This window comes from Apostichopus japonicus, chromosome 21 (assembly GCF_037975245.1).
Source record: "Apostichopus japonicus isolate 1M-3 chromosome 21, ASM3797524v1, whole genome shotgun sequence".
NCBI lineage: Eukaryota > Metazoa > Echinodermata > Holothuroidea > Aspidochirotida > Stichopodidae > Apostichopus > Apostichopus japonicus.
The window spans coordinates 14504186-14524938 of NC_092581.1; the positions used below are offsets into that span (position 1 = coordinate 14504186).

The 20753-nt window shown below is 37.8% G+C and overlaps 1 protein-coding gene across 1 annotated transcript; it reads left to right on the forward strand.

Annotated features, from left to right (window-relative positions):
- Positions 1-524: 524 nt before the first annotated feature.
- LOC139962950 (organic cation transporter protein-like) lies at positions 525-18055 on the forward strand. The gene is made up of 11 exons (XM_071963368.1): positions 525-725; positions 1505-1960; positions 3833-3936; positions 7503-7657; positions 7996-8164; positions 9017-9164; positions 11133-11230; positions 12679-12890; positions 14247-14355; positions 14733-14942; positions 15438-18055. Exons 1-11 carry the CDS (start codon positions 702-704, stop codon positions 15544-15546), a joined length of 1794 nt encoding a protein of 597 aa, XP_071819469.1. The 5' UTR covers positions 525-701; the 3' UTR covers positions 15547-18055.
- The last annotated feature ends 2698 nt before the right edge of the window (positions 18056-20753 follow it).

The window sequence follows — 20753 nt, forward strand, 5'->3', positions numbered from 1 at the left end:
AATAAAGTAAATTTTTGTGTTTAAAACTCGTATCGCTTCTTTTATCGATTCTATGTGTCAGACCTGCACCTGTTCCAAGGACCTTGTTTAGGGGGACCTTGTGACAAACACCACAAATCGCATCTGGGGTGGGCACGATTTTTTGGGGGAGGGCACGTGCCCCCCCCCCCTTGGCAACGCCACTGCTCGGTATTGGTTTGGAATTAATTGCTGACCAAACCCTAAAACATTTGTTAAAGTTAACTATACAGTAAGAATAAAAAATATATAAAAAAATATATAAAAAAAAACCACGGAAAACGTTATATTGAATTAATAACACCTATAAAAAGAATCCCTGAACAACACAAGTGTATTAGTTCATTTCTGCTGTGTTGAAATCTTTCTTTATCTATGTATACTGATTACTAAACAAATGTCTTATTTCAGCATTGTAATTTCCATCGGGTTTGTCGCAGTTTCTTTGATCTAGGTACCAGTATAAACACGAGTTGTGTTAATGTCATCTCTGCAACGGTTGCGCGAACGGATCAAGAGTCCGACTGCAGATTACAGTCACGTTAAGATTGCTAAGTAACGACGAATCTTATCAACAGGGTATTTAAATACTCTTAACTCTGCTTAACTTTATTCATTCAAGCAAGCAGCGCTGTTTAATCACAATCAAATTTTAATGATAATTGGAACGATTGGAAAGACACATGGCGGGGTTTGAAGATGAACAGGTGATGTATATATAATCTTTCGCTATTGGGGATATATCTTAGGTGTGTAGGCCCTATATATATATATATATATATAGGCCTATATATAGAACTATATATAGGCCTATATATGTTATATATAGGCCTATATATAAAACTTAAGCCTATATATAGGCCTATATAGGCCTATATATGTAGGTCTAAATAGACCATAGGCCTATTTAGACCTATATACATATGCCTATATATAGGCCTATATATGGGCCTATACATAGGCCTATTTAGACCTATATATATATATATATATATATGCCTATATAGGCATATATATAGACCTATATATATGTTTATATATATATATTTATATATATACATATAGACATATATATATATATATATGAAATGGCAATGAGTTGCAAAATCCAGAACAGTGAAAAAGTTCCAGCATCCACCGTGATTCGGACTTTTATATGCGGACACCCTAATCAACTAGGCTATGGACGCTGATTTTACGTCCAGAGTTTCGAACCCTGTAAGAAAGGTCGTAATTCCATTGTAGACATTTGCCACCTGTATCGAACACTGCTAGTTCTATTTCAGTGACATATTCCTCCTTACTCTAGAGATCAATCATGATGATGCTTTAACCAACTCGAAATCTTAAGAGATACTTTGATCAGATTCTGTTAACTGAAAAGGAAATATACGGCAAAGGCAAATGAATGATTTCATGCCATGAAATATAAAGCTATAAGGTTTTCAAACTCTTTCTTTCTTTCGTTCTATCTTATCTTTTGTAGAAAAAGGACGCCAAGGAAGATGGCACGGACTTTCTCAAATTCGACGATATTATGTGCTTTATTGGAGAATTTGGTCCCTACCAGATAAAAATTGTTTGTTTGGTTTGCTTAATAGGTATTCCAGTTGCTGCTAATAATTTAAGCCAAGTGTTTTTCACGCAACCGTCAGATCACTGGTGTGCAGTTGAGGAATGGAAAGATGACGTAGACGCATGTATGGACCTTTTGACCAATCAAAAAGCTTATCTAGACTGTCTATACAGATACCGGAATTCGTCAATTCCGATTGAGGAAACGGACGACGGAAAAAGCTACGCACAATGTGCCAAATATGACGTGGATTACGGTGTTTGGGAAGCGAGCTTTTGGGCTGGAAATGCTACGAACGAAACGATAGAATGTGATGAAGGTTGGGTCCATGACTCCTATGAATATCAGCGGACCATTATATCCGATGTAAGTTTACTGAAAAGTATAGAACGGCATAGGAACCCGGCGTGGGTGGAGAGGATGTTCCCCGAGGGGGGGGGGGGGTAAAGGCGGTGTATACTCACAACAGTTATTCCACGCAGTAAACAGATTTCAGTGTAATTCCTATTTCTAATATGTATATTTTAGTACCTGAAATTCGCTATGAAAGAACAAGAAATGCCGAGAAATGCTAAAGGGTTTCGCATCTGTACTCCCTACTGGGCTACGACTTTGGCGTCCTCTTGAACAGCCCCCCCCCCCCCCCCCGCCAACCAGAAGCATTCTTCTACACCTCTACAGTGTATAGGCTAACGTATAGTATGTCATTTTCAGTGTATAGCTTTCGCTATAAGATATTGGAATAGTACGGTATACATGTTATTTTCAATAATATCGTGACAATACACTTTAGATAAGAAGTTTCCACCATTTGTGGTTTAGTATCGACCGTTCTCGAGAATTGTTTGCTTTTCAGTGACTCCAAGCAAATTAGTTGAATAAACATCTTAATTCCAAAATATATATACATATGATAAAAGAAAAAAATAATATTATTGGTGCACCTTTGGTACAAGAAAATTAGACTTTGAATATAAATTCAACATGACCTTTTAAGTATTATATAATATGTCGTTTAAACGTTTTCGACCGAAATTATAATCGACAACCGATTGTCTTCTAGATACGAGTTTATCGACTCCCTGGATTGTCTTATCGAACCTTAAGGGTCAATATCATCCACTTAGAGGCCTCATGAACTCGATAGAGTTAAGATCACATGTGATCACAATCTCGCTTTTAAGATGTCGGGGGTTACTGAATAGTGCATCAATTCGATTAAATAAAGTTTTTTTTATTGCCCATGGTCTCTCTATATATATTGCGTCACTCCTATCACAAAAAATCATATTAATTATATTTTATTAATTATATATATGTATATATATGTATATAGGCATATATGTGTATATATATATATATATACATATATATATATATACATATATATATATACATATATATATATATATACATATATATACATATATATACATATATATATACATATATATACATATATATACATATATATACATATATATACATATATATACATATAAATACATATATATACATATATATACATATATATATACATATATATATACATATAAATACATATATATACATACATATATATATATATTTATATATATATACGTATATATACGTATATATACATATATATACATATATATACATATATATACATATATATACATATATATATACATATATATACATATATATACATATATATACATATACATATATATATATACATATATATACATATATATATATATATATATATTTATATACATATATATACATATAAATACATATATATATATACATATATATACATATATATATACATATATATATATACATATATATACATATATATATATACATATATATATACATATATATACATATATATATACATATATATACATATATATACATATATATACATATATATACATATATATATACATATATATACATAGATACATAGTCTTCTCGTGTTTTAACATTTTTGTGTTCGTATATTACATACTGTTTAATATCGTTTATTTGTTTTCTAGACTTTTTATTCCTTTGATTTCTCTGTCTTTTTGTGTCTCTTTGTTTTAGGTTTTGTAAAGCGCCTAGAGGCCTTTTGGTATTTGGCGCTATATTAAGAACTTAATATATATATATATATATATATATATATATATATATATATATTCTAATGTCGTACAAGTTTTTGAATATAATTAAAATATTTTGTTTGGTTTCTTATAGTTTGACCTAGTGTGTGACCAGAAGACGGCAGCGGATTTAGCTCAATCTATCTATTTCGCCGGTGTTCTTTTCGGATCATTTGTGATGGGATCATTGTCTGATATGTAAGGATACCGTTAATATACATTGTTAGTTTAAAGGTGGAGCAAGCCTGTAAAGGGGGGGGGGGGATCCAGGGATGTCCTCCAGAAGGCAAGATCCCCCTCCCCTGACACACAGGTGTTACTAACATATTATTTAGCCCAGTTTGTTGAGATAAAGAGGTCCATAAACATCAGAACGCTACTACGGGCATTTATGGTAAATTGGAGAATTTCTTAGGTTTGGGTAAACACGTTGTTTATTTAGATTTACTCTCCGTCTCATAAAAAAAGCTTGATCTGTATGGACCCTGGCTACTGTTCGAACATTTAATGTCAGATTCTTATAGATTCCTAACGTTTTTACCGTCCCTTGCAACAACGGCAAGGAGCAATTGGTTGCTAAGGAGCAACGAATCCTGTAGTCTGCTTCTTTTGTCTATGTACATTCGTGAACAGTCCTGATAAGCTGCGTGTGGAACAGTTGCAGTTCGAGTTTTGGGAAGAAAATACTCAAAATTGCAATTTTGGAATTGAAAATTGCGGTAAACAGTGCAATAATGTACCATTTAGCTAGATTCCGTTGTTCGCATAGCTTCACTAGGAATATGGTAGCTATGGGATCATAACATTAGTTGTTTTATGGAATACAAATTCAAGGCATACTATAAGAGTTGAGTGCTACAAGGAAGCACGTCACGTGACCCTCCGTGGTTGGTACGTTTTTGTATACTGTGGAGTGATCCCTCCAGATCATCTTAAATTCGATGCCTTCGGACTATAGACTTCTACGAAGGTGTTTGGACGCGTTGATACATAGAGGAAATAGAAATTATGATAATTGTTTATGAAGATGTTCGTCGTATACCGCATGACGTAATCACGGCTATAAACGGTCAAGCACGATCATCCTAAACAGGCACGTATCCAGGATTTTCTAACCCGGGGGGCGCGAATTACTATCGAAGCGGAGCGCCACCATCGGTTGGCGCGGAGCGTACAAGAAAATTTCTTATTTTGATACCCCCCAGATCACCGGAAACGGCACTTCTCGGGCTTGAAATGACCAACCAGATGTACACTTTTTGCCTGAGAACTAAGTATTTCCTAATAGTTTTTTTTCCATCCATAACCTTTTTGAAGATTGTCAACCCGGCACACATCATGTTCGACCTGATCGCATCTCTTGTGGGTCTTTGCTTTTGTAGGTGATTCTACGTCGCGGCCCACAATACCCGTCAGCCCCACTTTTCAAGGTTTTAAGCCCCATATTTGTTCAGAATTTGAAAATTCACATTTCTCGTGAATAAACTCACTTCAAAACATACCCATAATGTTGTACAAAATTTCATCTATGGACAACCAATATAGAAAAAACTTCCTTCAACCCCTAACAGACCGGTCAAAATTGCACGAGTAGAGGGAAGTGTGATGTAGAATGTTGGTCAGAAATTTTCTAAAATTCAGACACAGTTAATTTATTGGTGTAGAAATATTAAAACCTGTTATAACGGCTATTATAAAACTTGGTTGAAGGAAATGAAAAAATAGCAGATATTTCCTTCAACCGAACACTACACACATAGGCGTAGGAGGCCCGGCGGCATTGGCGGAGCTAGGGTATTGGTCAGGAGTGGCGAGAATGGTCTGTAGGGGCGCTTTCGACACTATCTAAGCGGAGCGCCACCGCTGGTTGGCGCGTAGCGTACAGAAAATTTTTGAGTAAAGATACTCCCTAGATCGCCGGAAATGACCCTTTCCGGGCCTGGCTAATTTGCAGATAAACGAAGAATAAGGTGTCATCGCCAAATTACACCAACAAAATGTGACAAATGTCAATAAGTAGATGAGAGCGCAATAAAAAAAGTCAATAATCTAGAATAAGTAAAAAGTGGTAAAGAGCTGAAAAAGGCGCCAGCAGTCCATTTGAGTCCGTCAGGGGGGGGGGCATCCGCCCCCTGACCATATGGAAGCTCCGCCACTGCGCGGCGGGGGTGCAGGCCCTAATTCGCCATTACTAATGTAAAAGAGAGTTTTGACATAATTAAACCTCCATGCTTTTTATACATCTACATGAGACATGTCGTTGTTTACATTAGCATCCCGCGGTATACTGCGCGATTTTAACGGACCGTACGGTACATGATGGCATGCGATGTAATAACCGATGCTTGCTTATATGATATTGACATGAACACGTTGAACGCGCGCGAAGCGCGAGAAAATTTTTGGTTATTTTTTCAGGCAAGTCGGACAGTTTTGAGGCTTTTCATCGTGGAACGCCATTTTCATGCTCACTGATATGATGTGATATATCTGCTGTTTGCGTTACAAATTCGAACAGGCGCGTAGCGAGGAATTTGCCAAGGGAGGGGCGAAGCCTGTAGGCAAATTATCTAAGCGTAGCGCCACCATAGGTTGGCGCGAAGCGTACAAGAAAATTTTGGCCGAAAATGCCTCCCAGATCGCTGGAAATGACACTTCCCAGGCCTTGTAAGTTGCCTCTAAGCACTTTCTATTTTGAAATTACTTAGCGATATCATTTAAAAAAATGCTGAATGGGGGGTGGCGGGCGGTCGCCCCTTCCCAAAATGCGTCATGTTCCCCGACGACACGGTCGAGTTCGAGACCAGCCACAGTTGGTTTCATAGCACAATTCTACACACGCGTTATGGTAGACCATATATAGTACATATATAGATCATTAGTGAGAGAGGAAAATGGAAACGGGAGTTGTCGGTGTAAGGGGTAGGGTGAGTCACACTTTTACGAAATCATTGATCCGTCACTGGCTACCCTTCAGCGCTGTAATGATGTCACTGTTCCTCTTTCTCTTCCCGGTGTCTTCGCGTTTTGCTTTTACTCCCTCTTTTTCTCCTTTTTCTCTCTTTCTTCTTTTTATTTTCCCTTCCTTCCTCTCCTCCTCCTCTTTTTTCCCCTCTTTTTTCCTTTTTTCTTCTCTTTTTTTTCTCTTCTCTTTCTCTTACCCGGGGGGCGCGCGCCCCCAACGCCCCCCTGGATACGCACCTGCTAAATATCACATACAGATTTATCTACTAACAAAGAGGTACTCTATCAGAATGATTAGTACTGGGTATTAGAAAGTAAATTGGAAAACAAGAACAAACTATCGTTAAAAAGGGGATTTGAACCTATGCGAACCATTTTATCATATATGCTTCAGAAATGATATAGTCTGTTATTAGCTACAGCTCTATAATACCATGTATATAGCTTCCATTTGATGCAAGATCACACAATATTCTCGTTAGAAGACGACTATATACACAAAATAAGTATATTATTCTATATCTTCGTTATAGATATATGTTGTTTTTCCTTCTAGTTTTCATTTTAAACGATGGTTTTACTTCACATTTGAAATAACAAACACAAGTGTCTAACGTGAAAGAAAAAATGAAGACAGAAAACAAAAGAGACACTTGGTTTCAAACTTGGCATATGTATATAGGCTAGATCGTACGAGCATAGATTTGTTGGCATCACGGTAACAGCTTGGTACACTATGAAACTATTTATACAAATCGCTACTTTTAAACCATTTCTCTCTATCTTGTGTCATTTCGCAGAATTGGTAGACGTGTCTCGTTAATACTGACCGTCTCTCTCGTCATAATATTCCAAATAGCAGCGTCTTTTGCGCCGTCGTTCTGGTCATATTGTACTTTCCGTTTCTTCGTCGGAGCCTTTAACATCGGTGGATTTTTACTCGCTTTTGTAATAGGTACCCGCATCACTTTTATTTTATTGGTTAAAACGATATTCTCTATCATAAATAATAATATGGACAATGGAACATTTATAGGCATTTTGATACCCTTTGATGCCCTTTGTTTTACGTGTAGGTTATGTACGACGTGTTTACTTCCTATTGGTCCATAATAACGTGTATTACGTAAGGAACGTTTCGCTTTAATTCATGTATATTATTAACTATACTAGACTATAGTGCTCTATACACATTAATAGCATTCTGGTTACTATGTATCCTACCAGTATAGGCTATATACTACGTATTGCCAAGTTCAATCTGTATTATCATTTTATTTGTCCCCTTTTTAGTCACCGAATTGGTCGGACCATCTAAACGAGTATATACTGGGATCATCATACAACTATTTTACGCGGTCGGGGCAATGCTTCTTACACTATTCGGTTATTTGATTAGAAATTGGAGGGTTTTACAACTCACTATAATGGCACTCTTTGTGTTGTGCTATTTTACATTTCCGTAAGTATGCATGTTTTTATAGTAATGAGATATGTTTCACTTAAGATGGAAACAAGTGTATGTCAGTGTTTTACAGATTGGAATGTAGAGATGAACATTATCACGGATCTGTGGATCGCTTGAACGTTTTGTTACGCGAAATAAACGTAGGATACATAAACTAACCTCTCGCAAGACGTATAAGTTAAAATGTATTCAAACGTGAAGAAATTATACAATGATATCGTTTTTTGTATGTTTGTTTATAATATCTTTGGCGACATGAAGTAAGCACAAGCCCGTAGCCAGGAATTCTTATTTCGAGGGGCACCAACAATTTAAGCCTTGGAGTGCATGGCACCAACGAATTAACGAGGTGTATAATACATGAATGATGGAGGCAAAGTGGAGGGGACGGAGGGAGGGGGGGGGGTAGCACGGTCCATTCGCCCCGGCCCGTCTACGGGACTGAGTTAGCACAACATTCGAAAGGGAAACAATAAATATTAGACAAGGATAAAAAACGATGAAAAAGAAGACTCGCATGGACTCTGAATAGTAAGCTTTTAAAGTAAACAAAAATGATAATATTAACGAAAAAAATAATTATTCGCAAAATATGTAATTTATGCACACTTCCTTCAAGAAAATTGTTGCAAAATTTTCTCGGTAACGTTTGTTGTCGTATTTGGTGTCACTCATTTACCGCGATAAGTGTTGATTGTTGAATTAATTTGAATATTCATAACACATTGCACCGATTTAGCGTACAACTACAGGCTATATAGTTTAAGACGTCCATCGAAAAGATGATTAAAAAATAAGAGATGAAAATTTATCTACTCATTCTTTATCTCTTCTTGCAAAGGGCAGATTCGTTCCAGAATCAGCGAGATGGCTCGTCGTAAAATCAAAGTATGACAAAGCTGAGAAAATAATCAACAAAATGGCAAAGGGCAACAAAGCGACTGATAAACTTCCAGCCAACTACATGTCAAAGGTTAAGAAGTGGAATGATGCGGTAAGCCATCATGAATACTTCACTGAAAACAGTTTTAATTTTCAGATATGTTATGTTATGTTACAAACTTGTAAATATGAATGCTGAAATAACAGCCAAATTTAAATACTTCAATTTGTTGAAAACAAACTCGGCTATTTATTTTACTTGGGGCATAACAGGACAAGGGGTCAGTAGGGTTGGGTGGAGGAGGGGGGGGGGTCATCTACATTCTCGGAGTCCGGGTTCAATAAGAGGGCCCGGGAAAGGATAGGATTCAGAATACAGTGGTATCGTAAATTATTTAAATAAGATATGAAACCAACTGCAAGTACAGTTAGTTTTGCGCCTTTAGTCTGTCGCGAGAAAAATTGTGTTTAAAATTGGGCTTGAGATTAAATTAATTCCTTTCCTGTGCTCAAACCACCTCCTATTTAAAGGCAAATGTTGCTAAATGATTCATTGGAATATCTGCAAAATAAGGCAAAGATGTTATGACAGTAATTATTGAAAATAATAAAAACATTTGGCATAGGGGACAACAATGTTGACTGTTGCTAAGGACAAAATTATTTAAAGAACCGTCAAGGTATACAGATTGGCAAGGCCGTTATGGGCCACCGTAGAATAGGGTCATTGCATCAATCATAAAATACCATGAACATTGCGAAAATTCCAACTTTGAGTTATACCTGAGTTAATTCATATTTTTCATGTTACAAATAGTAAAATTTCCATGATTTTTGTATTAATGCTTCCCACATGGAAATATAAATGTTAACAAACAGTAAACTATAAGTAGGTCTATAGAAATGATTATGAGTTATACACAAGAACGTATAAGGGAGTATATTCCACTGCAGGTTACTGTTGTAAATGTCAATGTGTTGAAAAGTTCTGTATTAAATCTTCCTGTACCAGTCAAATCGACTCATGTATAGCTATGAAGATCCATTTCATTTCGACAATCGTTGTACTAATAATAATAATGGACATTTATAATGCGGCGGTATCCGTCAAAAAAAAGAAAGACGCTCATGGCGCAGTGACAGCAAAATTAAACAAAAAACAGTAAACATAGTACAAGACAAAAATGCAAGCAAAAATGGGCAACAATGAACAAGTAATTAAAAGCCTAATTAAAAAGCCTTCTCCTGGAAAACAAGACGTCGTCTCCTCTTTGTTTTCCTTTATTTTAATTAGGCATATGGGGTCGGAGGGGGGGGGGGGAATATGGGTGTAAGCTTCCGGGCTTATCTCCCATGGCTGCACTAGCACTGGTGTCATTGCATTGGAGATGTGCCAGTTTAGGTAGGGGCGCTGTGGGTATATACACGTAATAATATAATATGGGCGGGCTTTAGATGGGGACACTTTAATTTAGTTCTAGTCAAAAGACTGACGGTGTGTTCCCCGGTAGCCCGTCTTCCCTTCCATTTCCCCCTCTGGTTAAGTTTTAGCAGCTGCAGCAACTGCCAGAGAATTTAAAATATAAACACCCAAAATAAAGTACACATTATAGGTAACGTACAGTTGCAATTATCTGCTGATTATCGATGCAACACAAACGACATTTCTTAATTGACTTTAGACGTTTGGTATCAGTAGTCTTATCTCAGCCTTTATTTAAAAGGTTACGTAATCTTTAACAGACCTAAGATATAAACTGTGTACCCCCAATGTGATATGACTTCCATAAGTTATAACCTTCGTACTCCAAGGCCGAATACAAACACAAAATTGAAGTTGCAATCGGAAAAAAAATAGATAAAGGGCACTTGTTATTATTGTTTAGACAATAATTGATACAGATAAGAACGTAAACACGAAAGCCAAACAATTCGTTAATTTAGGTTTAGATTGGAAAGTATAGGAATTCTCCCTGCAGTTGTTACGTTATTGAATTGCATGCGTTACGTTTTGTTGTGCGTAAATCGTAGAATATAAAAACAATTAACATTATTTTATGCATATCATTGTCTCCTAAAGCAAACATCCGAAGAAAGTAATGTGAGGAATCCATCATTTATAGATCTCTTCCGCACACCAAATCTGAGAACCACAACAGTGAATTTGATGTACAATTGGTGAGTTGGGGGAGGGGGGGGGGGGAGGCGAGTGGAGGGAAGGGAAAGGGAGAGGAGAGGACAGGAGAGGATCGAAGTGTAGCTGAAAGGGGGAGGATGGGAACGGGGATGGGTAAGGTGTTGGAGTAGGGAAGCAATGAACTCAAAATTATACGTGCATAATGAGCTCATCACAGTTATTGTTATTGTGGAAGACGAAAATATCTACTTTGAGTTGGGGGAAGGGGGGAGGGGGCGAGTGAAGGGAAGGGAAAGGGAGAGGAGAGGACAGGGGAGGACAGGGGAGGATGGAAGTGCAGCTGAAAGGGAAGGATGGGAACGGGCATGGGGAAGAAGTTGGAGTAGGGAAGCAATGAACTCAAAATTATACGTGCAAAATGAGCTCATCACAGTTATTGTTATTGTGGAATACGAAAAGATCTACTTACACTTCACGGTAGCTTGGTTTTGTTATAGCTATCTAGACCACTGGTCTAAATCATGTGGTATATGGCTCATCATGGCATCCGTATTTCTGTTACACACACAGCAACACAAACAATAACGTTAGTAAACGGACGTGTATTTACTTATTACATGAGTCATTGACAGTTTCTTTAACTGTGTTGATATCACTTTTACGAAGTTAATTTCATTGAGAGGAGACTATGAACATCATCCCCTAAAGCCCCTGCCCCCCCCCCCTATACATTCACGTGACACATATTTGCATCATGGCATATTATACAAATAATGAATGGTTATGAGTGCAATAGTGCAAATATTTCATGAGTTGAAAGATGTAATTTGTTCCATTCAACGAGGCGCAGCCGAGTTGAATGGAACAAATTACATCTTTCAACGAATGAAATATTTGCACTATTGCACGAATGGAAACCATTCATTATTTGTTTTATACAACACCTTCAAATTTGGATATAATCGGATGTAAAATGCACTCATGCAACAGATTGTTTTGAACAGACAGGTTTCTCTGCTCTCTTACCATTGAAAAAAGTGCTATCAAAGAAGTATAACCCATGGTTCTATTTCATAGAGTGCAATAGAGCGGATTTTGCATGCAATCGACGAGCAATTGACCAATCAAATGGCCGGAATATAATTAGGTGTTGTATAATACAAACTAATGAATTAGTCTGTGTATATTACTCATGTGATATATACTGTATATATCACACGAGTTCTCTATTCATAACCGCCATGAAGTATGTTTTTGGTAGGCCTTTTAGCGGCAGACAGACAACCAGTATGTTTAACAGTTGCTGCTCTCCTTGAAATATCGTCATATACGCAATTAGCCATAATACTAAGCAACCAATTTATCTATACGTGTTTGGATGTATATAGGAATTAAGTAAATCGGAAAGATAATTTTTTTTAACGACGTCACTAAAAAGAATTTAAACATTGCGTCGTCTCTTTCGTGTTTCATTTCTTCTGATCTTCAGGGCAGTTTGTAGTATGGTTTACTATGGACTCTCTCTTAGTACATCCGATCTCGGTGGTAATATTTACATCTCATTCTTTATATCGGGAGCAGTAGAAGTACCTGCATACCTTCTTTGTATACCAGCTATCGAATCTCCTTTAGGGAGGCGCTATTCAACATCTGCCTTCCAACTACTTGCGGGAGTGGCATGTCTAATAACCATTGTTATTCGTGAGTATACGTATTATAGTTCTATCATTTTTTAAATACATTTTTTTTTAAATAAAGCGTCGCGTTTACCGAAAGTGAGAACTTTGTATTTTAGACAAAAATATGTCAATTTTTGTTTTAATACTGCTGCTCTTTCCTGCGATTTTCAAGAGTGAAATACCCTTTGACAAACATATTAAAAATATGCATTCATCGAGGTTACGGAAGCGAGCCAAAATGTCGCTTTATAACAAACTGGCGGATATTGCCTGAGCTACATCGATGACGAACTGTTTCACCAGTGTTATTCCGTGTGCAACTGCTTCCGCCATCTCCTAACGATTTTGCAGTTTCCCGTGCAGGAAATAAAAGGGTTTAAACTTTAGCGTAGATTTTGATCACAGAAACGAAGAATGATGAGTCAAAAAGCTGCCCCAGTATATTCAAAGAGCCAGGGCTGGGAGAATTTCACATTTCGGCAAAGAAGTTGCGGACTTTGCACATAAGGTTTTCTATTTCGGCACGCGAAAAATGGCCTCCTCAAGTGTCGATTTTTGTTCCTTTTGTTTAGTCACCACATTGATTTTCGGTATTTGATTCCATATGTACCGTTTTACCGCTCAAAAGTCCAGAGAAAATGTTACAAAAGCGTCTCCGACGTTGTACATGGTATGCAGCAGACACAGTTACGGACGGTACTGAATTTTCTCTCCACGTACCTTACATGCTCTGAGGTTACTTATGACAACTGACTTTGTAAACTTAACGCTTTCCTTCCGTCCTCCCACACTCGTAAACAGAAATGCACTACTATCCCAACTTGAAAGGTGTAGGAACTAAAGTACTTACTCGAGTAACTTGACCAATTTCTAACTTATTGCCAAATGTCTGCAAGTAGGGGAGCTAAAACTTACACATAAAATGCATAAACAATCCCGAAATGATAGTTAAACAGCCCTAAAAATAATACACAAAATACGATGGAAAATTATAATGTCAATTATATGATGACGGTACTTTGCAAATGAATATGTTCTAAATAGCATACACAAGCATCAGTGCATAATTCAGTATTGACTTGTTGTATAGTAGAGTAACGTTTAATGACGAATGTAGTTCTCTTTGGGTGGGCGATTATACCTTAAGGCACTATAGAGACTATTTATGTTCGTATCCACAGGGAGTTGTTATGGTATCCAACATCTTGTAAAAGCTGTAAGCCCTTTGCAAAAAAGTCTGAATAGTGAACGTGCTCCTTCCCCCAATTCCCAAAGGAGTTCGGTCCTGCCACACCCATTAACTCGTCGACTAATACTTCAATTTATGTATAACCGTGGAGGTAAAAACAGAACTGATCCATCTCATTTTCCCCCATAGCTATTGGTCCATGGAAAACTACGGTCGCGATGATTGGTAAATTTGGTGTCAGTGCGTCCTTCGCACTTGTTTATATTTATGCAGCAGAGGTCTTTCCAACGCCCCTCAGGTCAGTGTAGTACTTTAAAATCTATTCTATGACCTCAGACAGAATTGTAGTGGTTTGTAGTCCCTACGAATGAAGTATCATCGTTTAGAACTGATATTACATGTTTCATGCTATACATGTATGATATGCTATGCTGTGATACGCTATGCCATATTATGTCATAGTATGCTATGCTATAGAATGCCATGGCATGCTATGCTAAACTATGTTTAATTATGTAATGTCTGTTTTACTCTAAGCATGCCATCGTCTTCATCATGCCCCACTGATATACCTTAATATAATCATAATCCATAAATTAAGAGAGAAAAACAGGAATTTATAATAAATTACATATTTTCTTTTACTGCGTATACCATCTATTCAACTATATACAGGAGTGTAGGCGTCGGAATTTGTTCAACATCCAGCCGTATCGGAGGAATTTTATCACCTCTCATTTTGCTCCTGGATGAGGTTTGGGAACCCCTTCCACTTATCATATTCGGCTTGTCGGCAATCCTGGGTGGTTCATTAGTATTACTCCTACCAGAGACAAGAGGCAAAGATCTCCCAGAAACAATAGAGGAGGGCGAGCTGTTTAATTCGTAAGTATTAGTTCGTATTAGTTCATGAGCATTAGTATTGCGAATTATAAACGAACACCATCCAAAGTTTTATGAATTCCTATTGGGTTGTGTCGGTCGACTTAATTGAGTTGAAATTTTGTCTATACAGTTATCAAAATTATATGAGAACTGCAACGTCTCATTTTTTTCACAGGACTGTCCATAAAATCAACTTAATGGTATCGTTGGGTGATTTGCGATCACTTGAGAAAACATTTTCACCACATGTTTGCAAACAGACTAAGAAAAAATAAGACGTCTGCAAATGTTTTATTCAAAGTTAATTAACAGCAATTAGTTAAGCAATTCGCCATCCCCTTGCGTATTAATGACTAGATCTGACTCATTCCTAATATACAGACTGACAGACAACCGACTAACGGACAAAACCAAGCTAATTGACGGAATCCCAAGATTTGGATGAAGAAAAAAAAAACTAGAAGTAAATTTTTATTTTCTTTATTTTTTTTTCAGGAGGAAATCAACGAAGTCAAAAGAGGATGTTGAAAAGGAAGCGGTTCATAAGACAGAGAACGGGAATTACCTAAATCCTGGTTTTGAAAAGGAAGATGAGATCCAGTGATATTTACAATTACACCTTGAGATATTTGTTTATATTTAGTTACTGAGATAACACGTTACCAGGGGCGGGATTTGAGTTGTGAAAGTGGGGGGGGGGGGGAACTATCTAAGCGGAGCGCCACCATCGGTTGGCGCGGACCGTACAAGAATTTTTTTGGCTTTACAAACCCTCCAGATGGCCGGAAACGGCACTTCCCGAGTGCTCTAAGCTGCATGTACCCATCCTTGAAATATGGATCTCATGTCTGCAATTGTATCTAGATAGTTAATTATCGTTTAATAATTTGAAGAGGATAAATAGTAGAACATATGGTCAGATGGTGACGTACAACTTTTGTTATACGTCACTATCTAAGCCGACCGCCATCATCGGTTGGCAAGGAGCGTCAACATTTTTGATGAAAGGTACCCTTAGATCGGTAAAATTAACACCCATAATAGGCTTTAAATTGCATCTAAACAATTAATATGAACGTGTGTAAATTTAGGGAGGACGGATAGAAGAACTTATATGGTGATGTACAACCGAAGCTTATACGTCACTATTTAGGCGGTGCACCACCATCAGTTGGCGCGGCGCGTCGAAATTTAAGCAAAAAGGAAATCCTAGATCAGCAAAAAATGACACCTCTGGTAACAATCTATCGCATCTAGACAGTTCTTTCCCCCTAAAATTATTAGTATATTGTGCATTAGACCGATCAAGAATATGTTCAGCACCCACTTCGAAATTCTCCCCGCGGTCCCCACTTCTTGAAGCACTTGGCAAATATTGGGGGCTGAACATACCTTTACCCCTTTTACTTATTTCATGGAGGATAAGCCCCTCAAGTCCACCGGTTCCGTTACTGTGTTAGTGCCAATTAGTAATTTACATTATTCGATTTGCATGCATCATTCCAGGATTTCGAGCAGTAAAGAAATTACATCGGCATTGCCATTGCATATTGTTGAATGACACGGGGGGGGGGGGGGGGATGTCATGTGTCAGTGTATTGAATTTAATTATTGATATACCCAATATGCAAATCTGGCTTTCGTAAATCGTTTCTCTGGATTTAGTTATTCAACGCATTCAGTAGAGCAGCAACGTTGAAAATCAATTCCTGAAGCTAGCACTGTAGCACATTCTGCGGATTCATCACATGCAGAATTGAATCGCTGGTTTGTTAGCTCCAGGATTCGTAACCTGTGCTGCGAACCATGTGCTAGCTCTTGCTCCAGTTCAGGCGCGGCGGAATGTAAAAATTATTGGGGGGGGGCTAATGTGTGGAGACCATCTAAGCGGAGCGCCACCATCGGTTGGCGCGGAGCGTACAAGAAAATTTTGGGGTTTTTCAAACCCCCAGATGGCCGGAAACGGCACTTCCCGAGTGTTTTATGCTGCGAATACCTAGCCCTTAAATATGGGTCTCAAGCCTGCAATTTCTCAGATTGCACGTAAAAGTCTGTAAAAACATTGTAATTTGTATATTCGATGGTGTTTTAAGAGAGTAGCTATTACTCGTAGTGTACTCGCAAAGACGTTTTTGAGTGTAGTAAGGGCAGTGGCGGAGCTAGGGGTATTGGTCAGGGGGGGGGCAAGAATGGTCTGTAGGGGCGCTTTCGACACTATCTAAGCGGAGCGCCACCACTGGTTGGCGCGGAGCGTACAGAAAATTTCTGAGTAAAGATACTCCCTAGATTGCAGGAAATGACCCTTTCCGGGCCTTGCTAATTTGCAGATAAACGGAGAATAAATAGGTGTCGTCGCCATTTTGTCGGAAAATTACACCAACAGAATATGGCAAATGTCAATAGGTATATGAGAGCGCAATAAAATAGTCAATAATCGCGAATAAGTAAAAAGTAGTGAAAAGCTGAAAAGGGCGCCAGCAGTACATTTGAGTCCGTCAGGGGGGGGGGGGCATCCGCCCCTGACTGTATATATGAACGCTCCGCCACTAAGTAAGGGGATGTTGGAGAACTGGCTCAAATAAGGCAAGTCATTGGCCTAAGACGAAGTTGTGTTACGCTTACCGGTACTCACACTCACTGCTTCCACTTTTCACGGGGCGTGAAGACGCGGTTGGGGTGACAATGTGGTCTATAGCCAGGGGACGGGCCGAAGGTCCCCAGCAATTACTAAAATTATTACACCTATATAGTATACTTGTGCATCGGACAGATCGACAAGTATGCATTGAAAAATGGGCAGATGCACGTTTCGGAGCCTTGGTAAATATTGGGGGGGCTTATCATGCATTTGCCCCCTCAACTTTTTCATTGGGGGGGCTGATCCCCCCAAGCCCCCCCCCCGGTTCCGCCGCCACTGCTCCAGTTATTCTGCATGCTACATGTTACGATGTTAAACACAAATTCGACTTAGATTCGAGACAAACATGCCTATTTGATAGAGCTGTTGTGGGGGAATAATTTGGATTATGGTTGTGCACATTTTTCTGCAAAATTGGCAAAAAAGTGAACTAAGGTCTGGGAAAAAGTGGGGGGGGGGCAAATGCCCCTCTTGCCCCCCCCCCCGCCCCCCGTAATCCCGCCCATGCACGTTACGGTACTTATTACAACTGTAAAATTATAAGAATAATTCCTTTATACATGCTGCAGTTAATGTACATTTCCTTGTTTTGTTTTTTTCTATAAATAACGTTTCGTAAATGAAATAATTCATTTTTGAAAGTGAAATCGTTAGTGTGGATGTAGTAGTAAACACAAATTGTAGGTGTCCGCAGTTTTCAATAGTTGGTTAACGATATGCTTAATTTTTATAATTTTTTTAAAATTCTTGAATTGTTTGAATTCTTTAATTGTTTTTAATTCTTAATTGTGTAATTTCGGTATAATTTGATAGTCAGTTATAACTTTAATGATATAATAGTCTACACATTCCCTAATGGATGTGTGATGAAATTTCTGAATTTAGTGTTTCTGAATTTCGTCACATCTTTCTGTTTGTTTATACTCTTGTAGTTTTTCCTCTTCAAATGACAAATGACGAATATATTGCATATACTGTATCACTTGTTAATCGTGCTTTAGCACATCAACCTTGTAGTAGGTAGATGATATATTGTACTTCATCCCATACCAGGCCGTACGGAGGATATGAGATCTGCAACCTCTTGTTTGTTTCTTTTGTCTGAAGGGACTTTTATTTACTATAATCCATGGAGTTACTTACACAAGTAATAAGATCCAGTTGTATTTTCTTCCTGCACCATTTTAAACCATTCGCAAGAACGAAGACCCGGTACAAAGAATAACACCAAACACAGACTATGATAAATATCTAGTTCCGGTTAAGTTGTCAAAGATCTCTGTCATATAAACCAAACAAAGTTGATGGTTGGGATCGGCATTCCTTTCGCCCTGTTTACTTTGGAAGAGGCAAAGTAAAACACAAAGTCGATGAGCGCCATCATTTAATAACACACACACACACGCACGACCCAAACGATATCGTTCGATGTTGTTACTTGTTCACGATATCAAATGCAAACTTCGAAACCCTCCTATGTTTGATTAGACTTCAGATTGACTTAGTTAACACGATTTAGTTGAAATCAATTAAAATTGACCCGGCAGTGGGGTCGGTGAAGCTGACTCCCATGCAGGGGAACTTGGTGTCTCCCCCCCCAAAAAAAAAAAAAAAACAATTCAACGTGAAATGGTACATTCTGAGACATAGTTTGGGCTATAAAATCACTCCTTGAATTTAAGGGCCGGGTGGACACCGTACAACCCCTGGACCCACTCCTTTAAATAAATTCTAAACGAGGTCGAATTTACCTGGCCGTAAACAGACCTGAGTGAACTTCGAAATGGCAGAGGTCAGGAACTGGGACGTCTTGATACAAACAAAAATTATGCAAAAAACAAAAACAAAAATGGACTATTGTAACAGTGTGTAAACGCAAACAGAACAAACTCATTATTTGCAAATTGATAACAATTGTAGAAGTGCGTTTACAAGCTTTAAAGCGACAACTTAAATTCGTTTTTGTCTTTCATGGGGTAAGCGTGGGGGGGGGGGGAGGGGTCCGACCAACTCCAAACATGACACGACATAATTTTCTTATCGAAATGTCAACTTTCTGTACCAAAATGTTACTATGTTCTTAATATTTAACCTTGTTTCTTCAAATTTATACTAAGTTCTAAAAACAAAAGTGATATTTTTTTATACAAATTTCGACTTGTTGCATTAAACTGATAAATTCTTATCCCGAGAGTTTAACTATTCAATGTTTTCTGAAGTTTATTTGTTAAAACATCCACTTGTTGTCAGCATTCACGCCTAATGTGTTTTGTTGTTTCGAAGCGGCGACATTTTATTTCGACGGTTGGAGATGTTTTATTCTCGAAATTACTGTTTTTTCTCTCTCTAAAACATTGTGGCTTTTACGAGAAAATTTTCACAAATCCATGTCATTGCTTGATCTATATCTTAACTTTTCAATTTAAACTTTTCGAATGTCTGGTGATAGTTTGAGAGCCAAAAGTCGAGAATCCACCAATTATGAGGTATATGAACCAAAAACAGCAATCGTTTTATTGCCTGGCACTCTGTGTGTGCTAATACAGGGATTCGACCGAAAGATCTATAGCACTGCCGTGGATGCATCCCCTGATATAGTTGACAAAGGGTTATCAAATTTATTTTGTTAACTGTATAATGTATTCCTGCATATGCAGTAATACAATCAATACTATTTCAGACCGGTTACTGTCTATTACATAAACAGCAGTAATGAATTTCAATAATTTAAATTAAAACGACTGTTGCTAGCTAAAAATCATCGTGAGACCCTTTTCATTCGAGCACAAATCCAGATGTGACCAAAATCCCCGTATAGGTTACAAACCCACCTTAAAAGGCGGTTGGAGACTTAATTCTATTATGGGATGTTAGTGAAAGCTTAAACTAGTGAGAACTAGTGGGAAATGTTACTTTGGTTACGTTAAATGTGTTCCATAATATTACATGACTATAGATGCATGTAAAACTCAAAATAATAAGTTTGACTAATGGACCATGCATGGCAGTAGTCAGCGCAGCATATATAGGAATTCCCTGCCTCAATTAACCTTGTGTTTGGTGTAGGAGATATTCCATTGGAATGTATGTTTGTATGTATGTATGCATGTAGTTTAGATCCTCCTGCAAGCAGGAACTCGCGAAGAAGCCATCACTGGCATATCGAAGCCGCA

Excerpts from the sequence above, each read along its gene's own strand:
- LOC139962950 (XM_071963368.1), top strand. The coding sequence starts at position 702 with ATGGCGGGGTTTGAAGATGAACAG. Across the intron at positions 3,937-7,502 it reads ATGGGATCATTGTCTGATAT|AATTGGTAGACGTGTCTCGT; the intron begins GTAAGGATACCG and ends GTCATTTCGCAG. Across the intron at positions 11,231-12,678 it reads GTGAATTTGATGTACAATTG|GGCAGTTTGTAGTATGGTTT; the intron begins GTGAGTTGGGGG and ends TCTGATCTTCAG.